This window comes from Myotis myotis, unplaced genomic scaffold (assembly GCF_014108235.1).
Source record: "Myotis myotis isolate mMyoMyo1 unplaced genomic scaffold, mMyoMyo1.p scaffold_m19_p_44, whole genome shotgun sequence".
Classification (NCBI taxonomy): Eukaryota; Metazoa; Chordata; class Mammalia; order Chiroptera; family Vespertilionidae; genus Myotis; species Myotis myotis.
This window is the reverse complement of record NW_023416351.1, coordinates 145376-164843: the sequence shown is the minus strand read 5'-3', so window position 1 is coordinate 164843 and position 19468 is coordinate 145376. Positions and strand designations below refer to the sequence as shown.

General features: G+C 64.7%; 1 protein-coding gene across 3 annotated transcripts; it reads right to left on the bottom strand.

The window, feature by feature from the left end:
- Positions 1 to 421: 421 nt before the first annotated feature.
- Positions 422 to 10590, bottom strand: PPP1R26 (protein phosphatase 1 regulatory subunit 26). 3 transcript variants are annotated; one of them, XM_036307011.1, is made up of 4 exons: positions 10456 to 10590; positions 7859 to 7987; positions 6332 to 6472; positions 422 to 6106 (listed from the first exon to the last, which is right to left on the bottom strand). In XM_036307011.1, exon 4 carries the CDS (start codon positions 6046 to 6048, stop codon positions 2470 to 2472), a length of 3579 nt encoding a protein of 1192 aa, XP_036162904.1. In that variant the 5' UTR covers positions 6049 to 6106; positions 6332 to 6472; positions 7859 to 7987; positions 10456 to 10590; the 3' UTR covers positions 422 to 2469. The 3 variants fall into 3 exon arrangements, with proteins under 3 accessions (XP_036162904.1, XP_036162902.1, XP_036162903.1); XM_036307009.1 differs by lacking the exon at positions 10456 to 10590 and adding an exon at positions 9975 to 10173; XM_036307010.1 differs by lacking the exon at positions 10456 to 10590 and having other exon boundaries at positions 7859 to 8785.
- Positions 10591 to 19468: the final 8878 nt, after the last annotated feature.

Genomic DNA, 19468 nt, shown 5'->3' with positions numbered 1-19468 from the left:
GCAGCCAATCAATGTGTCTCTCATACCAAGGTGTTTTTCTGGCTCCCTCCCTCCCTCCCACTCTGAAAAGCAATGGGAAAAATATCCTCAGCTGAGGATGAACAACAAAGTAAGTGAGCCATATTTATTTTCCTAAAAAAAAAATGAAAATGGGTGCTAAGCGCTCCGACGGCATCACCGAGTGCTGGCGCGGTGGGCACCGAAGGGCCGTCGTTGATCGTGGCCAACGACTGCCATTTCTAACAGCCGCCACCGATGAGGCGGCGCTAGGCCAGTGACGGCGAACCTTCTGAGCTCGGCGTGTCAGCATTTTGAAAACCCTAACTTCACTCTGGTGCCGTGTCACATATAGAAACTTTTTTATATTTGCAACCATAGTGAAACAAAGACTTCTATTTTTGATGTTTATTTTATATATTTAAATGCCATTTAACAAAGAAAGATCAACCAAAAAAATGAGTTCGCGTGCCACCTCTGACGCGCGTGTCACAGGTTCGCCATCACTGCGCTGGACTGTGTCTATTCTAAGCGGAAGGGGTGTCTGAAGGAGGGAAACAAACACCTTTGTGCACACGCGTCTCCCCACCCGGTTGCTGTCTGCAGCTCTGGCTCCGCGTCCGCGTTCTGGCGCCACCGGCCTGTTCCTCCCCGTCCACCTGCCGCCTGCGGTTTGCAAAGGGCTTTGCCGCTGTCCCTCCTCTGAGTCCCTCACCTGGGGCAAGTCTTACTCCTGCCCCCGTTTCCCGTTTCCGATGGGAAGGTTAGGGTCCGCCTTGCGGGTGTGCTGGGAGGGGCGAGGCCCCAGCATCTGCTCCACCTCCTGGCCCTAACTTCCTGCAAATTCACACAAGTCAGAGGGGCTCCAGCCACGAAAGGTCCCGGAACCTTCTTTTATCTCTTTAGCCTCTTTCACACGGGAATCTGTGTCCTGAGGGGAAAGAGTGAACCCACAGGGCGAGCTGGATGCTCCCAGATCTCGCCCGTGTGGGTGATCGCACAGCGCGGCCGGCCGAGGAGAAACGAAACTTCCCTTCGGACCGTGTACTGAGTTCATTCCCAACCAGAACTACTACAGACAAGGCGATCGGAACATGGGGGGTGACCGGAACATGGGGTGACAGCAGCCGCCCCACAGGGCGCTGGATGGGGTCCCCACGGCTCCTGGAAACCGCGCTCCGCCCACCAGCTCCTTCATCTCCCCTCCGAGAGCAAACCCCGTGGCACTTTGCCAGTCACTTCATTTAGCTGCTGAGTTTGCTTAAAACCAGTAACTTCTTCCTCTGAAAGCTTATTTCCATCTCTGCTTCTGCATTTGTCTTCAGTGGCCTTTTGTCTGTTATAGTCGATCAGGATAAGAGGTTTTGAATATATTGTGACACATGTCAACGTGAAAACAGCACCAGAGTGGCCAGCACCTCGAGGGTCTGCAGACCTCGCCCGCCAGCCCCTCCCGGCAGCCTGCCTGTGGGGTGCAGGCCGGGAGGGTGGGATTTGTCCTGCTTCACCCTCTAACGGCCCCTTCAATGAACTCTGGGAGGCGGGAGGTCAAGGTGACAATACCTTTGTTGTTTTTAAAAAATGTGTCTTTAAGAAATTTGACTTCAGAGAGAAGTGAGAGGGAGAGAGAGAGAGAGAAACATCAATGATGAGAATCATGGATTGGCTGCCTCCTTCTGCACGTTCCCCACTGGGGATGGAGCCCAAAGCCTGGGCCCGTGCCCTGACGGGAATAGAACCCTGACCTCCTGGTTCATGATTCGATGCCCATGGGCCGTGCCAGCCGGGCACTTGAGACCTCATCATGCTCTGGACATGGACACAGAAACGCATGGGCCCAGACTGAGAATGAGGGCAGAGGCTCCGTGCACAGAGCGGTTTATTGAGCTGCTGCCTGTGGCCACGGAACAGCACTGGACGGGAGACAACACAGGCCCCGGGCGGCGGGGTCCTCGCTGGCGTCTGTGCTTTGCGGGTGTTGGTCGGAGGCTGTGGCCGCGGTGCTCAGGGGACGTGTCAGCCTCCCGGCCCAGGGTTCCCGCTAACGGGCGATGTCCAGGAACCTCCGGACGGAGACCTCAGGGCTCAGAGGGTGCTCCGGGGGGTGCGATCGCTGCCCCCCAGGCACAGCGGACATTTCCACAGCAGTCACCTGAGTGCCAGCTCGGAGTCATGGGCACTGGCCGTGGCGGGCGGACCGAGGGCGAGCCGGGGAAGCCACGGGACCGCCGCCGGGAACGCCCTACAAAACCCAACAGCTCTCGTTTCCAAAAATAGTTTTTACAGCACTTAAATAATTTACAAAAGAAGCTACAAAAATCATATTTACCAGGACACACGTGTTAAATAAGGGCATCGCTGCCCGTTAGTGTACATATGTACAGGGCGGCCGCAGCGGCCCGTCCCCCTACCCAGGGTCCCTCTAACGCACGTCCACGCGCGGCCCAGACACGCTGGCGCCAGGACGCCCGCTCACAGCTGGAGGACCGTGCCCTTGGCCGCGGGGCTGCCGTCCTCCACGGAGGTGTCGCTCAGCTCGCTGGCGTCGCTGCCCCAGGCCGCCTGGTCCTCGTCTCTGTCCGCCCGCCGCCCATACCGCAGGTCTAACACGTCCTCGTCGGAGCCCGAGTTCCTGCCGCCGCCGCCGCTGCCGCCGCGCGAGCCGAGCGCCCTCCTCCGGGGCCAGGGCCGGGCCTCCTTGCCCAGCAGGCGTGAGCGTCCGAACCGGCCCGCGTGGCCGGCGGGGGCCTCCCTGAAGGCCGAGAAGGCGGGGCCCTGCAGCGGCAGGCTCAGCCCGGGGCTGAAGAGCCCGGCGGCCGGGGCCCCCCAGGACGCGCTGCTCCCGAAGTGGAACAGCTGCGCGGGGAGCAGCGGGGAGAAGCCCGCGAAGGGCAGGCCCTTCCTGGGGTCCGTGGCGGGGCCGGCGGGGCCCCGGGCCTGGCCCTCCGGCCCCCTCTCCTTCTCACTCCCCCGGCCCCCCTTCCACGCCACGCCCCTGCCTTCTGAGCTCAGCGCCCACGTGCTCTGCAGTGCAGTCTGGTGGGCAAAGTCGCCCCATGGGAGGGTGAGGCTGGCCTGGGGCGCCCCCTCCCTGTCGGCTCCCGGGCTCCGGGTCGGTGCGCTCCGGCTCTGAGAGGCCACGGGCAAGGCCCCGCCGGGACTTCGCGCCCGGGTATCTGCCTCTGCTGTCGCGGACGCCCCTCGCGGGCCCTGGTCTCTGGGAGGGTGAAGGCTTCTCTTGCCCGCGGGGGACCCCCTGGCCGAGAGGGCCCCACTGCTGCTCCGGGGAGGCGCCGGCTGGCTTCTGGGCGGAGCAGCAGGGAGGCAGGCGGGGTCCGTGCGGGGCCCGCCCCGGGGCCCCGATGTGGGCTGAGGGGCTCCCCTGCCCCTATGGCTCCGGGTGCACACGCCCGGCTGAAGGGCCAGGGCCGGGGCCGCCCCCTTCCGGCACAGCGGCTCTGGCCTGGGCCCGCTCCCCGGACCCGCTCCTGGAGTTTCCGAGCCGCTCTCCGTCTCCTTGGCCTTTTCGGCCAGAAACTTCCGGATCTCCAGCTCGATGCTGTCGTCACTGTCCACGGAGCTGCTGTCATCAGACCGGAGGCCGGGGCTGGCGGCCGGGCCGTGGTGGGGGCGGGCTTTGGCCTCGCCGGGGAAAGGACTCTGCGCCGACGGGAGGGCCTGGGGTGGGTCTGCGGGCCTGGCGCCCTCCGTGGGGCTGCAGAAGCCGCGCGACGGTCTCCCCGGCGGGCCCGCCCCGCTGTCCCTTTTGGACCTGGAGAGGCAGCTCTTCAGCACGGGCGGGCTTCTGTCCTGGCCGCCTCTCTGGGGGCCGCCCCGCGGACCCAGGGCCCGCGCCTCAGTGCTGCCGAACCGGACCTTCTTCCGGCCCCCGGCTCGGGGGTCCCTGCCGCGCCTCCGGAGCCGCTGCTTGGACCGCAGCAGGTCTTTGATGGCCGAGTCCAGGTCCTCGTCGCTGTCCAGCGAGCTGCTCTTGTCCTCGGAGCTCTCCTTCCCGTCCACACTGCGGGCCTCGGCCACCTTCCCGGGGCCCGGCGACACCCCGCCCCTCGCGTCCGTGGCTCCGTGCTCGCCCCCCAGCCCGGCCGTCCTGCAGGGGGGGCGCTGCCCCCTGGCCTCGCCGTCCCTGCCAGGGGCCTCGCCGGGGCCAGGGCCCGGGGCGCCCTCCCTCACCGCCTCTCTCGCTTTCCTGGGCGTGGACGGCCGCATGGCGCCGCCCCTGCGTTTCCTCCTGCAGCTCAGCGGAGGCTCCGGTGTTCGAGAGACGGGGGCCTTGGGGGCGCCAGCCTGCCCGCGGGGGCCCGGTGGCGGCGGGGGGCTCCGTGCGGACGGCGGGCAGGTGTCCGCTCTGGCCGGCAAAGTCCCCGCCTGGGCCTTCAGCGCCAAAAAGTTCCGGATCTCCTGCTCTATGCTGTCGTCACTGTCCACAGAGCTGCTGTCGCCGTCCGAGCAGGAAGGCACGCGGGAGGGACAAGGGAGCGGGCTGGCGGCCGGGGGTCCGTCCCCGCCCTCCCCGGGGGCCGGCAGGATGGCTTTGGAGATGTCCAGGATCGCCTCGGCGCACATCAGCTCGGCGGAGGTGTCCGCGCGGCACGAGGCCCCGTCCGCACACCGGCTCCTGGCCGCTGTGCTCCCCGGGGCGGCGGGGGCTTGGGGTTCCTTTGGTGGCTCGGACGGACGGTCGGGGTCAAGCCCGCCCGGGCCCAGGTCCACAGCCTTCGAGGCCGCTGGCTTCCTCTTGCCTGGCGTTTTCCTGGGGGTGAAGGGCAAGGCACTTTTGGTGGCGTGGCTGGCGCCGTGGGCGGGCGGGCCGGGCTGCTGCTCCCCGGCCGGGGCTTTCGGGGGCAGGTCCCCGCTCGCCTCCTTCCTCTTCTCCCGCTGGTACCGCCGGATGGCCTCCTCGATGCCGTCGTCGTCGCTGCTGGAGTCGGCCGCCGCGCGCACGGGGGCCGGGCCCGCGCTCCTGACGCCCTGTCCCCTCCGCCCGGGGCCCAGGCTCCTCCTGAGCCGGCCCTTACCCTGGGCGTCCGCCGTGTGGCAGGGGGCGGCCGGCCTGGGGGGTGCGGGCTTCGGGCCGCCCACGCTCTCCGGCTCGGCGGCGACCTTGGACCTGAGGCTCCTGGGTTGCGCGGCGGCCGGGGCCAACCGGGAAGGATTCTGGAAAACAAACTCCTTACACGCTCCCGCCGCGTCCTGCCGCGGCGCCTTGCCCACCGGCTCTCTGCTGGACCCGAGGGCGGGTGCGGCCAGGCTGTCGCCAGCGTCGGGCTTTTTGTCCGCAGGCCTGTCACCCGGCGGCGTCTCGTGCTGTCTCTTCTCGCTCAGGAACTGCTCGATTTCCGCCCGGATGCTCTGCTCGAAGGAGTCCTCGCTGCTGACGCTGCCCGGGGAGGCGGAGCCCGGGGCCTGGCCAGCCCCCACGCGGCCACCGGCTCCCACGCGGCCACCGGCTCCCACGCGGCCACCGGCTCCCACACAGCCACCGGCTCCCACATGGCCACTGGCTCCCATGCGGCCACCAGGGATGCCTCCTGAGCCAGGGGCCCGCTTTGGGGGACACAGGGTAGTCGGGGTGCTGTTCGGAGGAGGCTCCGGTGTGCACTGAGGGTCCTGGTTGGCGGCCGCGGGCTGGGCGGCCCCGCTCTTGGCCTTCAGGTACTCCTGGATGGCCTCCTCGATGCCCCGGTCCACGGAGTCGTCACTGTCTGAGTCCCGCCCCGAGGGGCCGGGGTCCGAGGCCTCCTCCTTCCTCTTGGGGTCAAAATGAGCAGCGAGACCGCAGGCGGGGGCGGCGGCCGGCTGGGCGTGGCGGCCCCGGTGGCCCCGGTGCAGGGCGCGCTCCTGGCTCCGGCCCCGCGCTGTCCGGTCACCCCGAAGCGAGCTGATGAGCATCTGCACCCGGGCGCTCACCGCTGCGCCGGCCGCGCCCTCCGGCTCCGAGAGGCGGCCTGGGAATCTGCAGCTCCCCGGCGGCCTGCAGGCCTCCCACGTGGACTGGAGAGGGAGCACAGGGGGCGCGTTCATGAGGAACATCCTAGCGACCGACCGGGAGGCACGCAGGGGCCAGGCTGCCTGCCGCTCGCTTCACATCCTGCGGGGAGAGCGCACACGGTGAGACGCGCTGCGGGAGGGGTGGCGCCGGTGGCCGCGTGGCCTCAGCGTCCTGGGCTGCGCAGGTAGGGCCCAGGAGGAAGACGCGTCTTCGCCAGCTGCCCACCCGAAAGCACCCACGGGAGCGCCCACGTGTCTGCCCTTTCCCCGTTCCTGCACCCACTCGGCACCTCCACCTTCTCTGAGAGGAACAGGCTGCTTGTACCTTAGGAGGCTGCCCAGGGGTCCAGGCGATGAAGGCCGCACACCCTTCTCTGCAGGTTCAAGGGCAGGAGGACTCGGACCCTAGGGGGTGAGCGGGAGGGACCCCGGGGGTCGGTTCATTCTTGACGGGAGCAGCGAGCCCCTGAGAGAGAACATTACGAGAGGTGAACCGTTCAGCAATCGCCTCCCCAAACGTCTTTAAAGAGTCACTTTTTATTTAAAAACTGGTGGCCCGGTGCACGAATTCGAGCACATTGAAAGGAAATTAATTAGAAGAAATATCTTAATATCGCTGTTTGCCCTTTCTCTATAATAGAAGTGTCAACCAAATTCATGGTGGACGACAACAGACCGAAACACACGGGTGTGATTGGCGCCAGCGAGAGCTTTATATGTTTTTGCACATGTGCGAGTCAACTTAGCCTTTTATAGACATAGAATAAACCTGCTTAATCAGACCTGCTTTCTGATGTAGCGAAACTTTTTCCAGCCCAGGGAAGCACCCCAACTTCTCTTTCAGGTAATTGTCAGCAACACAGCAGTAAATATCAACACGAAGCAGATTATTATTGTAGATCACGCAGGGAGAACAAAGGGTGAAATACTGAACTGCAGCCGTGTCTGACTATATTCTGCGCAGTGAGAAAACCTGAAGTCATTTTCAAGGTCCACCATTTCTTTTTTTCAGTCGGGTCAAGTTTCCAAGCTTCCTAAATCTCTGTTTTCTGGCTAATGAAGAGAAAATAGGATTCCACCAAGTCTCTTATCTACCTACTCCAGGACTTTTGTGAGGATTACGTGAGATGAGGCATGGGAAAAGCCTTCACAGACATTTGGTTACAGTGTAAAATGCTTGCACGTGGCTATAAAGCAAGTCCTGTTCCTGGGCTGAAGAAACTGCAAGGAGGCTAGTCGCTAGGGAGAGGAAGCCGGGCGTTGCTATGTGACGTCATTACCCAGTGCCCAAAATGACCGTTTAAGGCTGGGCTGTGGGCCGCATTTTGCGCCGTGGGGTCTCGGCAGCGTCAGCTGCGATTGGTGGGCTGTCGCTCTGGGGTGATGGCGGAGCCTGTGTCCCACTTGGGGGAAGCTGAGTGTTGCTTTGTGGGTGCCAGGTCCGCGGTGCCGTTTCTCTGTAAGTGGCCAGTGCGCGTCACAGCAGCTCCTGCGGTCAGTGTCTGCCCACTGGTGGTCAGTGCGCGTCATAGTGACCGGTCGGACGGTCGGACTCTTAGCATTTTAGCCTTTTATATATGTAGCCCAGCTGCCATGGCTCAGTGGTTAAGCCTCGACATATGAACCAGGAGGTCAGAGTTCGATTCCTGGTCAGGGCACAGGCCTGGGTTGCGGGCTCGATCCCCAGTGTGGGGCGTGCAGGGGGCAGCCGATCCATGATTCTCTCTCATCATTGTTGTTTCTCTCTCTCTCTCCCTCTCCCTTCCTCTCTGAAATAAAAAATATATATTACACACACACACACACACACACAGACCAGGAACTACAGTGTCAAGGAATTTCTTGCACTTACTTGAAACTCTCTTCCAGTGCAGGTCGCGTTTGGACAAAGTGGCCAACGTTGGTGAGTCGTGGGCCTGAGGTCTCCATCGCCCCACCTGCCTGCGTGGGGTCCTTTCCCGAGTGTGAGAGAGACTTTGTGCTGCCAGGATAGAGAGAGGCAGAGACACTGAATTCACAGGCGACCATATATGTATATCTTTATGGAAAGAAACAGCATCAATTTAAGGGCCCAAAATTAAATGTTGGAAGATTTGCCCTGAGGCCAAATAGAGTTCATCACAACTAGTTTACCACCCCCCGGCCACAGCCGGACACTGGGACGCTGGTGGAGGCAGGTGGCCCAGCCCCCGTCCCTGCCGCCCATGTCCCTGCCCTCACGTCCCAGCCGCAGAGCAGTGGGCCCAGCGACGGAGGGGCCTGGGTGTGGAGAGCCTGGGGGAGAAGGCTAACCCTTAAACACTCCCGTAAAAACGGCCCCGTCCCAGGGGTGGGTTGGGGGGGACAGGCCGCAGTGGTTTCCACACCAGCAGGCAAAGCCGGAGAGAACCGGCGGCCGGTGTTTACCGAGCGGACGGCGCGCGGCTGGCTGTAGAGCCTGGCCTCCTCGCAAATAAACACTCAGGGGCGCCTGTCCTCAGCAACAGCCTGTGCTTTAAAGCAACTGCCCGAGGGGAACCCCTCAGGAGAACTCCCTCGATCACACTGCCCCTGCCCCCGAGAGGCAAGGCCAGGTCAGAGCCTGCTGGGAGGACACCAGCCGGACCCCAAAGCCGCGCTGCCAGACTGAAAAGTGGTGGCGGGCCCTGGGCATCCTCTTGGGGTGGAACCTGGACACCCTCTTCCGGGCGGAGAACACCGGCCGCGGATCTTGCACAGCCCGGCTCTCTGTACCTAATGCCCCCATACATCACCTAATGCCCCCCACACATCACCTAATGCCCCCATACATCACCTAATGCCCCCACACATCACCTAATGCCCCCATACATCACCTAATGCCCCCCACACATCACCTAATGCCCCCACACCCTAATGCCCCCCACACATCACCTAATGCCCCCACACACATCACCTAATTCCTCCACACACATCACCTAATGCCCCCACACACATCACCTAATGCCCCCCACACATCACCTATGCCCCCACACATCACCTAATGCCCCACCCATCACCTAATGCCCCCACATATCACCTAATGCCCCCATACACCACCTAATGCCCCATACATCACCTAATGCCCCCCACACATCACCTAATGCCCCCACACATCACCTAATGCCCCCCCACACATCACCTAATGCCCCCCATACATCACCTAATGCCCCATACATCACCTAATGCCCCCCCACTACACCTAATGCCCCCCACACATCACCTAATGCCCCCACACATCACCTAATGCCCCCCATACATCACCTAATGCCCCCATACATCACCTAATGCCCCCCACTCACCACCTAATGCCCCCCACACATCACCTAATGCCCCCCCACATCACCTAATGCCCCCTCACATCACCTAATGCCCCCACACATCACCTAATGCCCCCCCCACATCACCTAATGCCCCCACACATCACCTAATGCCCCCCACACATCACCCACAGTGGTCCAGCCCCTGGTGCCTGCCAGGGGGGCGTCCCCCGGGCTTACGGAGGGGAGGGCCCGGAAGGCCCATGGTAGGTGGGAGGTGGGCCCGTGGGCCAGACAGGAGGTCAGACCTCACAATCCTGCAGCTCAGTCTCCCCAAGCACAGCTGCAGGGCCACGCTGGTGCCTGGGGCCCGAGGCAGGTGAGGCCCTCCCAGCTGACCCAGCCCTGCCCTCTGACCCTGAGCACGGGGTTCCCTTCCTGGGGGCGCTTTCGCCCGCACCCCCTCTGCTGAGGTCGCAACCAGGCCCTCAGCCACGTCAGGGTGAGACCCCCGCAGGGAGGGCAGCCCCACGCAGTCTGCACCGGGTTGCTTCTGGGGTCCAGGGGCCGGCGGGGCGCCAGTGACCTCCCGGAAGCTGCGCCAGACGCCACTGTCCATCCGCGGGGTCAGGGTGGGGGGTTGGGGGGGGTCCTCGGCCGCGCTCCGAGGGGGGGCGCCGGGCCGGCCGGCAGCGGCCCGCGGGCCCTCACCTGCGCCTCTCCAGGTGCGCCCCGCGCCCCGCCAGCTCCCAGGACCGCGGGACGCGCAGGGCCCGCGACGCGGAGGCGGGGCCAGGGGCTGCCTCGGGCGCCGCGACACCCGCCCGGGCGGTACCAGCCCCGGCGCCCGGCGATCGCGCCTCCGCCCCGCGCGCCCTCCCCGGCCCGGCGCCGCCGACTGCGGCCTGTCCGCCGCCCTCCTTCCCCCCGCGCGCCCCCCGCCGCCCGCCGCCCGGCCCCTCGCCGCCCCCCACCCAGCGCCGGCCGGTCCGGCCCGCGTCCCGGGGGAGGAGCGGCGCGCGGGGGGCGCGCGGGGCCGCGGGGTCCCGGCGCCCCGCCCCTCGGCCGCGCGGAGGGGGTGGGCCGCCCGCTGCCGGCGCCGCTCCCCGCCCCCCCGCCCGGCGTCCGGGGCCGCGCGGAGGGCGGGGCGCGCGGGGCGGGGCGACCCCCGGTGCCCCCTCCCCGGACCTACCGGCGGCGGCGGCGCGGCGGCGCGCTCCGGAAGCCGTGCCCGCTGGCTGGGCATCATGGGAATGGCACGGCCAGTTCCGGGGGAGGCGCGCGGCCCGGCCGGACCCCCGCCCGGCGAGCGCGCGCCCACCTGCCGGCCGCTCGGAGCCGGGGCGCCCCCCTCCCGCCCCGGACGGGGCCCCGGCGGGTCCTGGCGCCGCGGGTGACCTGGTGGCGGGTGTGACGTCGGACCCCCGCACCCCTGCGGAGGCGGGCCCGGGGGGTGGGGGGGGAGCGCCCTGCCCTCGACCCCTCGGTGCCGGGAGTCGGGGAAGGCCCGCCCTCTGCGCCCCGAGGTGGGCGTGCGCGCTGGAGGTGGGGCGCGGGCGGCCCCGGCGCTGCTGGGCTCGGGGGTCGTGGCTGGGATTGAGCTGCCGCGTCCCGAGGAGCTCGGGCAAGTCCGGGGTCCCCGTGTGCGCGCCCGAGCCTGCACCCCCTCCCTCCTGCGGGAGCTCCCGGCTAGGAGCAGGCTGAGCCTGGCTCCCCCCTGGAAGCGCCATCCCTCTGCCGGCCCCCGGTGCCCCCGGCTGCGCGCCGCAGGGCCGGCTCTCCCTCCATCCGGCCGCCCCGGCCTTCCTCCGGGTCATGGCCCAGGAAGCGAGGCCGGCAGGTTCCAGCCAGTGTTTCACAGAAGCTGCCCGCGGTCACTCAAGAACTGGCCCTGGGCCCAGCCGGTGTGGCTCAGTGGTTGAGCTGCGACCTATGGATCAGGTCACAGGCCCGGGTTGCGGGCTCCATCCCCCTTGGGGTGTGCAGGAGGCGGCCCATCAAAGATTCTCTCTCATCATTGGAGTTTCTCTCTCCCTTCCTCTCTGAAATCAATAAAGAGGAAGGAAGGAAGGGAGGGAGGGAGGGAGGGAGGGAGGGACTGGCCACAGGGCCCCTGAGCGTTTGTGGGTGCTGGAGGAGGGAGTGGGGGGCCTGGTGCCACACCCCACGCCTCCTGTCCCCACACCTGGCCTGTTGGGGACGGGGAGGGACCCTCGGGTTCTGTCACTGAACGGAGGCTTGGACGCTTTCCCAGTTTTATTTCTCAAACAATCAGAGATCTTCGCCCACGGCCTGCGGCGTCCAGGGTGCTGCGCAGGGTGCCAGGGCCGTGGGGATGAGCCCCACTGTGCACGGGGCAGGACAAGAGCACAATAACCGCGTCACCTGTCCGTCCGTCTGTCCGTCCTGCGGCTGCCTCTGCGGCCGCCTCTGCGGCCGACACGGGGGATTTGGGGGTAAACGGGCATCCGTTCCCCATGTTGAAAACGACAGCATTTGGGAAAATAAAAACCAGCGGCTTTTCCCGGCCGGGGAAGGGGTATTTCTAGTCTCCAGCCGTCCGGGAACTGTGGCGGCCAAGTGTCAAGAAACCCAGGAAACACGGTTTGAATGCGCCAGTGAGCTGTGTTCATAAACAATGCTTTCTCATTATCAGAGCCATGTTCTTGCCTGGCTGGCGTGGCTCAGTGGTCTGGGCTTCGTCCTGTGCACCAGAAGGTCGCCGGTTCGATTCCCGGTCGGGCCTATGCTTAGGTTTCGGGCTTGATCCCCAGGAGGGGGCGTGTGGAGGCAGCCGACGGATGTTCTGCTCATTGGAGCTTCTCTTTTCCCCTCTCCCTTCCGCTCTGTAAACATCAACTAAAAAAATAAGGAGGGAAAAAAGTAAACAACAAAACCCCCAAAGATAAAGACAAAAAGATACCCCTCCCCCCAAAAAGGAGTCACAGTCATCGCCCAGGGTTTGGGGAAGGTGCCTAATGGATTGCTAACAGTCCGGAAGTACAGGCTATAATATTTCCGGTGGGCTTCCCTGGAGGCTAAGTGGTGCAGGGGGCCTTCGATAACAGGTCGCCTGAGTATGCCCTCAGGGTAGGTGCTTAGGAAAGACACCCGGGGCCAAAGGCTACGATGCATTTTGCCAAAGTGCCGCCCAGGCCCGCCGGCCACGGAGGGTGAGTGTCCTGAACTGGCCGGCCCTTCCCTCTCCGGCAGCCTCCCGGGCAAGACAGCCTTTTCCTCACACGCTTTTTAATTTATTTTTTGTTCATTCTCGCCCGAGGAGATCTTTTCCCAGCGATTTTTAGAGAGAATGGAGGGGAGGGAGGGAGGGGGAGAGAGAGGAACATCTACCTGAGAGACACATCGGTTGGTTGCCTCCCGCACGTGCGGGGATTGAACCTGCAACCCAGGTGCGTGCCCTTGACCTGCGACCCTCGGGTGCCTGGGCCGACGCCCTCACCACGGAGCCAGGCCGGTCAGGGCTCCTCACTCGGCTTTTAATTTCTCTGGCTGCTGTGAGCCGTACCCTTTTCCTCTCGTCGTCGGCCGTTTGGAAACTTGCCCGTCCGTGTTCGTAGTGTTTTTCCTTTTCTTCCTTTTTCTTCCGTGTGACTTTTCCTTCTCCCGGAGCTTCCTCTGTCGGGGTCTTAGTCCGCCTCCACCATGTGCTGGCGCGCTAACCGTTTATTTCTTCTTTCCACTGGGGTTTAGCTTTTTGTTTATTTTTTAGAACATTAGCCTTGTCTTCTTTGCTTTTTACTTTTTTAGTGGGTGTCAGAGAGGAAGGGAGCGGGAGAGAGATTGAAACATTCATGATGAGAGAGCATCGTGGATCAGCCGCCTCCTGCACGCCCCCTGCTGGGGATGGAGCCCGCCACCCAGGCACGTGCCCTTGCCTGGAATCAAACCCGGGACTCTATCCACTGGGCCACACCGGCTAGGGTAGGGTTTAGCTTTTTGCTTGTTTTCTTTGCGACGTGCAAGTTTTACATTGGTTATGGAGCCACATCTGTCAGCTTTTCTTCCACGGTTTCTGGCTTTGGGGTGAGGCCTATGGTCGCTCTCGCCACGCTGAGATTTCACACGTGTCCACCGATTTAATGGTTACATTTCAAAATGGGGAAAGGGCTTGTCTGTGTTGCAGCGGCTCTCAACCTTCCTGACGCCGCGGCCCTTTAATGCAGCTCCTCATGTTGTGGTGACCCCCAGCCATAACATTATTTTCGTGGCTGCTTCATCACTGTCATGTTGCTACTGTTATGAATCGTCATGTAAATATCTGATATGCAGGATGTATTTTCATTGCTCGCGACCCACAGGTTGAGGACCTAAAGTTTAGGGAGTTGGTGACGCCCACAGTCGAAGACACCAGTGGCAGCTGGCGCCTGTTGTGACATCCCAGGTGGGGGCGGTGGGGGGGTGGGGGCGGTGGGGGGGGTGGGGGCGGTGGGGGCGTGGCCCTGGCCCTGAGTCCTGCGCACACCCCGTGCAGGTGGGTCTCCACAAAGACTGCTCTGCGCTCTTCAAAGCAGAAAATCCCAAGCGACCGGCACGAGGGGCCGGGGACGTGGCGGTGCGTCCGGGCGCGGCTGAGCCTCCGATGGAAGGAGGAGGCCAGTGGTGCCCACGGGAGCAGGTCCCCCGAGGCCGCAGCCAGGTGTGCGGGGCGGGGCCGGGGCGGGCGGGCAGGTGGCCGCTGCCTGGCGGAGGGAGCACGGCTCCGGTCCTGCCTGGGGCTGAGCCGCCGGCTGGGATTGTCTCTGGGTGAGGCCTGGAGAGGGGCCGGCCCAGGGATGTGTCACTGTTCCCTTTACACCGTTTCAGTTAAGAACCGTGAGCGTGGTTCTCATGTGTACAAATACTGGCCAGGGGATGCGTGAATATTCATGTATGCAAATGATGTCCTATGCATATTCCACCCAGAGCCAGGCCCAGGGAGCCGCCGGCTGGATTCCATCTTTGGAGTTTCTGTTTCTGCCCAAGTTTTAAAACCTCTCGCCTCAGAAGGGACTTTTACTCGCGTATTATCCGGCTCTGTTTCTGAGTGTCAGGTCCTCAGGGTTCTCCTGGCACGAATTTCACCCAGTTTGTTACTCACCGTTTCTGGGCCCTTCGTGACGTTAATGCTGACGTCACAGGAGTTCGCACTAAAGGAGGAAATGATTCGGGAGCATCATCCGCACCAACCCGGGCACGTGGCCTCGGACTATTCTAGCGGCAGGGCCCGGCCGGCCTGGCTCAGTGGGTGAGCGTCCACCTGTGAGCCAGGAGGTCCGGGTTCGATTCCCGCTCAGGCGACTTCAAGGTTCAGCCGTGGACAATAGCCTGGCTTCTTCCGGGAGATGCCCAGCGGGCGTCGGGTCCCTGGCCGCCCCCCCTCCAACCAGGACACGCCCAGGCGAGCAGGGGGGGCGGAGCAGCCGGTGGGAGTAAGAGGAGAGCAGGTGAGCGTCCAGGAGAAGGGGGGGACGGGCACCAGCGCCCCCGGGCCTTGCGGGACTCACAAAGGGCCCCCCACTTCAGAAGCCAGAGGAGTCAAACCCTGCGTCTTTGGGTGGGGCCCTCCTGCCCCCCAGCCCCCCTCTCTGAGGCTGTGTGTACGGAGAGGCCGCGTGGGAATCCCCCCGGGACCCGCCTCCCAGCCCTGCCCCGGCGAGGCTGGGGAAAGGCCAGGAAGGAAGAGCTGGCCAAGTGGGGCGGCCGGGGACGCTAACGGTCAGGAGGGACGAGGGGCTGGAGCTCAGGGGCAGACGCTGCCCACGCACAGGAAGTGCCCAGGGAGCAGCGTCCTGGGCGAGGCGGCTTCCCCTCCAGAAAGCGTCTCGGTCAGATGATTCGCGGAGCCTCCGGTGCGGGAGCCTGGGGACAGGGGTTTCCCCCCCCGCCGGCTCCAAGAGGGCCAGGCCGCCCGGCTCTGCTGGTCCGAGCGTTGTCCTGACACCCCCGTCTCTCTCTCTCTCTCTCTCTCTCTCTCTCTCTCTCTCATTCTCATTCTCCCCCCACCTCTTTCAAATCAATAAGTAGCCCTGGCTGGTGTGCAAAGTGGTTAGAACCGCTGCAAATATCTGATATGCAGGGTGTATTTTCATTGTTACAGATTGAACATAATGAAAGCATAGTGATTAATCACAAAAACAATATGTAATTATATATGTGTTTTCCGATGGTCTTAGGCCACCCCTGTGAAAGGGTCGTTCGACCCCCAAAGGGGTCGCGACCCACAGGTTGAGAACCGCTGGGTTAGGGCGCCAGCCTGAGCACCAACGGGTTTCAGGTTTGATTTCCGGTCAAGGCAGGTACCTGGGCTGCAGGTTCAACCCCAGGCCCCTGTTGGGGAGTGTGTGCGAGGCAACCAGGCCATGTGTCTCTCTCACATCAGTGTTTCTCTCTCTCTCTCTCTCCCCAATAATAATAATAATAATAATAATAATAATAATAATAATAATAATAATAAAATCTAGGAAAGGGTGCTCTCTAAGCCGGTGGTTCCTGGCCGCTGGTTGCAGCGTCCTGGGATGTGGCCGTGTCTGCACGGCCCCAGGACACACGACCCGGTGCCCGTGACACTGCACGGCGCCCACCCTGCTGGCGGGCCCTCCAGGGACAGGGGGCGGGTCGGCCGGGGCAGCAGCCACACGGGAGTCTCGTGCACAGACGTTATCAGGGGGAGCTCCCCCCCCCCCCCCCCCGTCAGGGCTGGTGCAGGGCCCTCGGAGAGCTAATTGGCTTAAGTGTTCGAACCTGAAGGCCAGCTGCCGCGATGGATGCGCGTCTGGAGTAACTAGGAGGCTGGGGGGTGGGCGGGCGGGGTCCAGCCTCCATCTCTCCCTTCCCAAGGGGAGGAGGCCGTGCTGGAGGCCGAGGTGGGAGCCGGGAGGGCTTAGTGGGTGCAGCGGCGCCTCCAGGAGGCCTGCCTTGGCCCCCGTGCCCCCCTCTCCTGCTCTCCAGCTTCGGAGCAGGAGCTACAGACGCTCTTGGGAGACGCAGCGCTTCCGTTTCAGTGCAAGTAGTCCCGCCTGTGTCAAAGGTCAGGGAGCCGCCTCGAAAGTGTCGCTGGGGGTGACGGGCGGCCGCCTGGGGTTGCAACACCGCACAGGCCAGCAGGGTATGTGCGTGTGCATGTGTGTATGAGTGTGCATGCCTGTCTGAGTGTGCATGCGTGTATGAGTGTGTGTGCCTGTCTGAGTGTGCATGCCTGTCTGAGTGTGCGTGTGTGTATGCGTGTGCGTGCCTGTATGTGTGTGCATGCCTGTATGCGTGTGCGTGCGTGTATGAGTGTGCATGCCTGTCTGAGTGTGCGTGCCTGTCTGAGTGTGCGTGCGTGTATGCGTGTGCATGCCTGTCTGAGTGTGCATGCCTGTATGAGTGTGCGTGCCTGTCTGAGTGTGCGTGCGTGTATGCGTGTGCATGCCTGTCTGAGTGTGCATGCCTGTCTGAGTGTGCGTGCCTGTCTGAGTGTGCGTGCGTGTATGCGTGTGCATGCCTGTCTGAGTGTGCATGCCTGTCTGAGTGTGCATGCCTGTCTGAGTGTGCATGCCTGTATGAGTGTGCGTGCCTGTATGAGTGTGCGTGCATGCACAGGTGTGGGTGCTCATCTGCACGGGTGACATGCCCTGAAGAGGGAGACTTCCATTCGGGTCGCTGACGTGGGACGATGTCAGCCCGGACCCCTGCGGCCATGCCGTCCGCTCCCCTGGCCACGGGAGAGGCTGCAAGGGGGGGCAGAGCACCGCCGGCCCCCCTGAGTCTGGCCCAGGCTGAGCCGCCCCGCGGGGCTGGGACCCCCTCGGGGTGAGCGGGGGAGCGGGTTCGGGTCAGGTTTCTGCCTGGTGACGGGGGTCTGACCAGTAGACTTCCCTGCGGGCCCCCGCCCCTCGAACATGGCTGTTTCCCAGGTCATCACGGGGCAGCTCAGGTGTTTGCAAAACCGAAGCCATGCCCATTGCGGGCGCTTCCACCTGGGGGGCGGGCAGCCTCAGCGGACGGCGCCCTCGATGGCGGGCACCGGTGCCTGTGCACCGCCCCCTCCCCCGCAGGGCCGAGATCAACAGTCCACGCGCCTCACGCTCCCTGGGGAGGGGGGTCAGGACTCCGGCCGCGCCCTGGGCAGCTTGGCCTCTTCCGTGGGCGCTGCGGTGGCGGGGACCCGAGGGGGACCAGCGGCCACGTGAGGACAGCTGGCTCAGCCGCAGCTGCTGACCAGAGGCCTGCTCATGGCGCCCGCACACGGCTCCTGCACATGGCTCCTGCACATGGCGCCCGCACGTGGCCCCCGCACGCGGCTCCTGCACGTGGCCCCCGCACATGGCCCCCGCACGTGGCTCCTGCACGTGGCCCCTGCACGTGGCTCCCGCACGCGGCTCCTGCACGTGGCCCCCACACGCGGCTCCTGCAGGTGGCCGGGGCCTCTCCCAGGCAAAGGCCCGCCTCCAAGCGGGAGCGTCCGGAGGGAGCGTCCAGGGGGCAGGGGCTCCGGAGGCGCCGGGTGAGCTGCCTGGCGGGAGCTGACCGCCTCCGGGCACACGTGGGCCCGCCCGTTACTGACTCTGGGGCCACGTTTCACACCGCGTGCCCGCACCTCCTCAGGGCCCACACGTGGGGCCTCGCGCAAACCCTGTGAGGAAGGCCCTTCTGCTCTCGCGTCCGGGACGGAGAGGACCTGCTCGCGGCCCGAGGAGTGGACGGTGAGGCCCAGAGGCCCCGGGAAACCCAGGGCCCTCAGGTTCGCGACCCCCCAACTTCAGAGCGGGGTCCCTGCTGGAGCTCCGCGCCCGGCAAGGATGCGGACACTCGTGGATGAAATGAGGGCCCTGGCTGGTGCGGCTCAGTGGACAGAGCGCCGGCCTGCGGACTGAAGGGCCCGGGTTGGATTCCGGTCAGGGCACAGGCCCGGGGTGCGGACTCGGTCCCGGGGTGGGGGGGGGGGGGGCGTGTGCGCAGGAGGCAGCCGATCAGTGGTTCTCTCCCATCACGGAGTTTCTCTCCCCCCCTCCCTCCCCCTCTCCCCCCACTCACGTCATTAAAACACACCGTCGGGTGAGGATTAAGAGAAAAGGAGAACTCCGTCCCTTTCCCGGCCAATGACAGACAGAGGTGCGGACGGAGCCTCCGTGGTCAGGTCGGCCGCGTGGGTCGTTGCCCCGTTGGCTGCGCGGCGTGACGGCGGTCCTGCCGGGACTGTTCCTGAGCCCCTGCTTCCAGCCTCGGGAGAGCCCTGACACAGGAGAGCCGGTGGCCGGGAGGGAGGGAGGGAGGCCGCCCCTGCCGCTGCCGCTGCCTCCGGGACACGGGGCTCAGATGCCCCCCCTCCCCCCGGGGACGGGCCTCGCACAGTCGCCCAGGAGGGCGGGCAGCGTGCGGGGCCGCAGGTGCCCGGACACCACGGTCTGCCTGGCGGCCGCGTCCTGGGGCAGCGCCCGAGGGGCGTGGAGCAAGGGGGCCAGTCGCACAGTCTGGTCATCCCTGTGGGGGCCCCCGAACCCCAGCATCTGTCAGCACGGGTCCCCGTGGGGCAGAAAGGGCCCTGGTGGAGGGTCCTCCCGCCCCTCCCGCCGTCAGCCCAGCATCCGGAGACCCCGTGCTGGGAGGTGGCCACAGGGGCCCCAAGCCCGGCTGCTGCAGGGTGGGGGCACCCAGCATGGGGCGTGCGCCTTGCTGAGCCCACCCTTGACCCCCGTCTTTGCCACGGGGCTGGAGGGTGCTGGGCCGCCCCGAGGTCCGGCCGCGGGTCTGCAGTCTCCCTCCAGGGCCAGGGAGGGTGGGGGGCGGAGGGGGCAGGCGGCTTTGTCTGCGTCTTGTATTTGTATCTGGAGCTTATGGGCCGCACTGCAGCCCCAGCGTTCACACCTCGAAGCCCTCACCGCCAAGGTGACGGCGTGGAGGCAGGGCCTGCGGGGGGCGGGGGGGGGGGGTGGCCACGGGGCGGCTGTCCCCTGGCGCAGGAGGGGCCACGTGAGGGCACAGCGAGAAGGCCGCCGCCTCCGGCCTCCCGGAGCCTCACCGACAGCCCCTGGGTCTGGGCGTCTGGCCTCCAGGACGGTGGGGCTCCCCGCAGCCCAGGACCCCACCCCACCTCCAGGGCCAGGCGAGGTCAGAGCCTGTGTTCCATTTTTTAAAATGTTTTTTTTTTATTGATTTCAGGGAGAAGGAGGGGGAGAGAGACAGAAACATCTATGATGAGAGAATCATTGATCGCCGCCTCCTGC

Coding starts and splice junctions, on each gene's coding strand:
- PPP1R26 (XM_036307011.1), bottom strand. CDS start 6,048: ATGTTCCTCATGAACGCGCCCCCTGTGCTCCCTCTCCAGTCCACGTGG.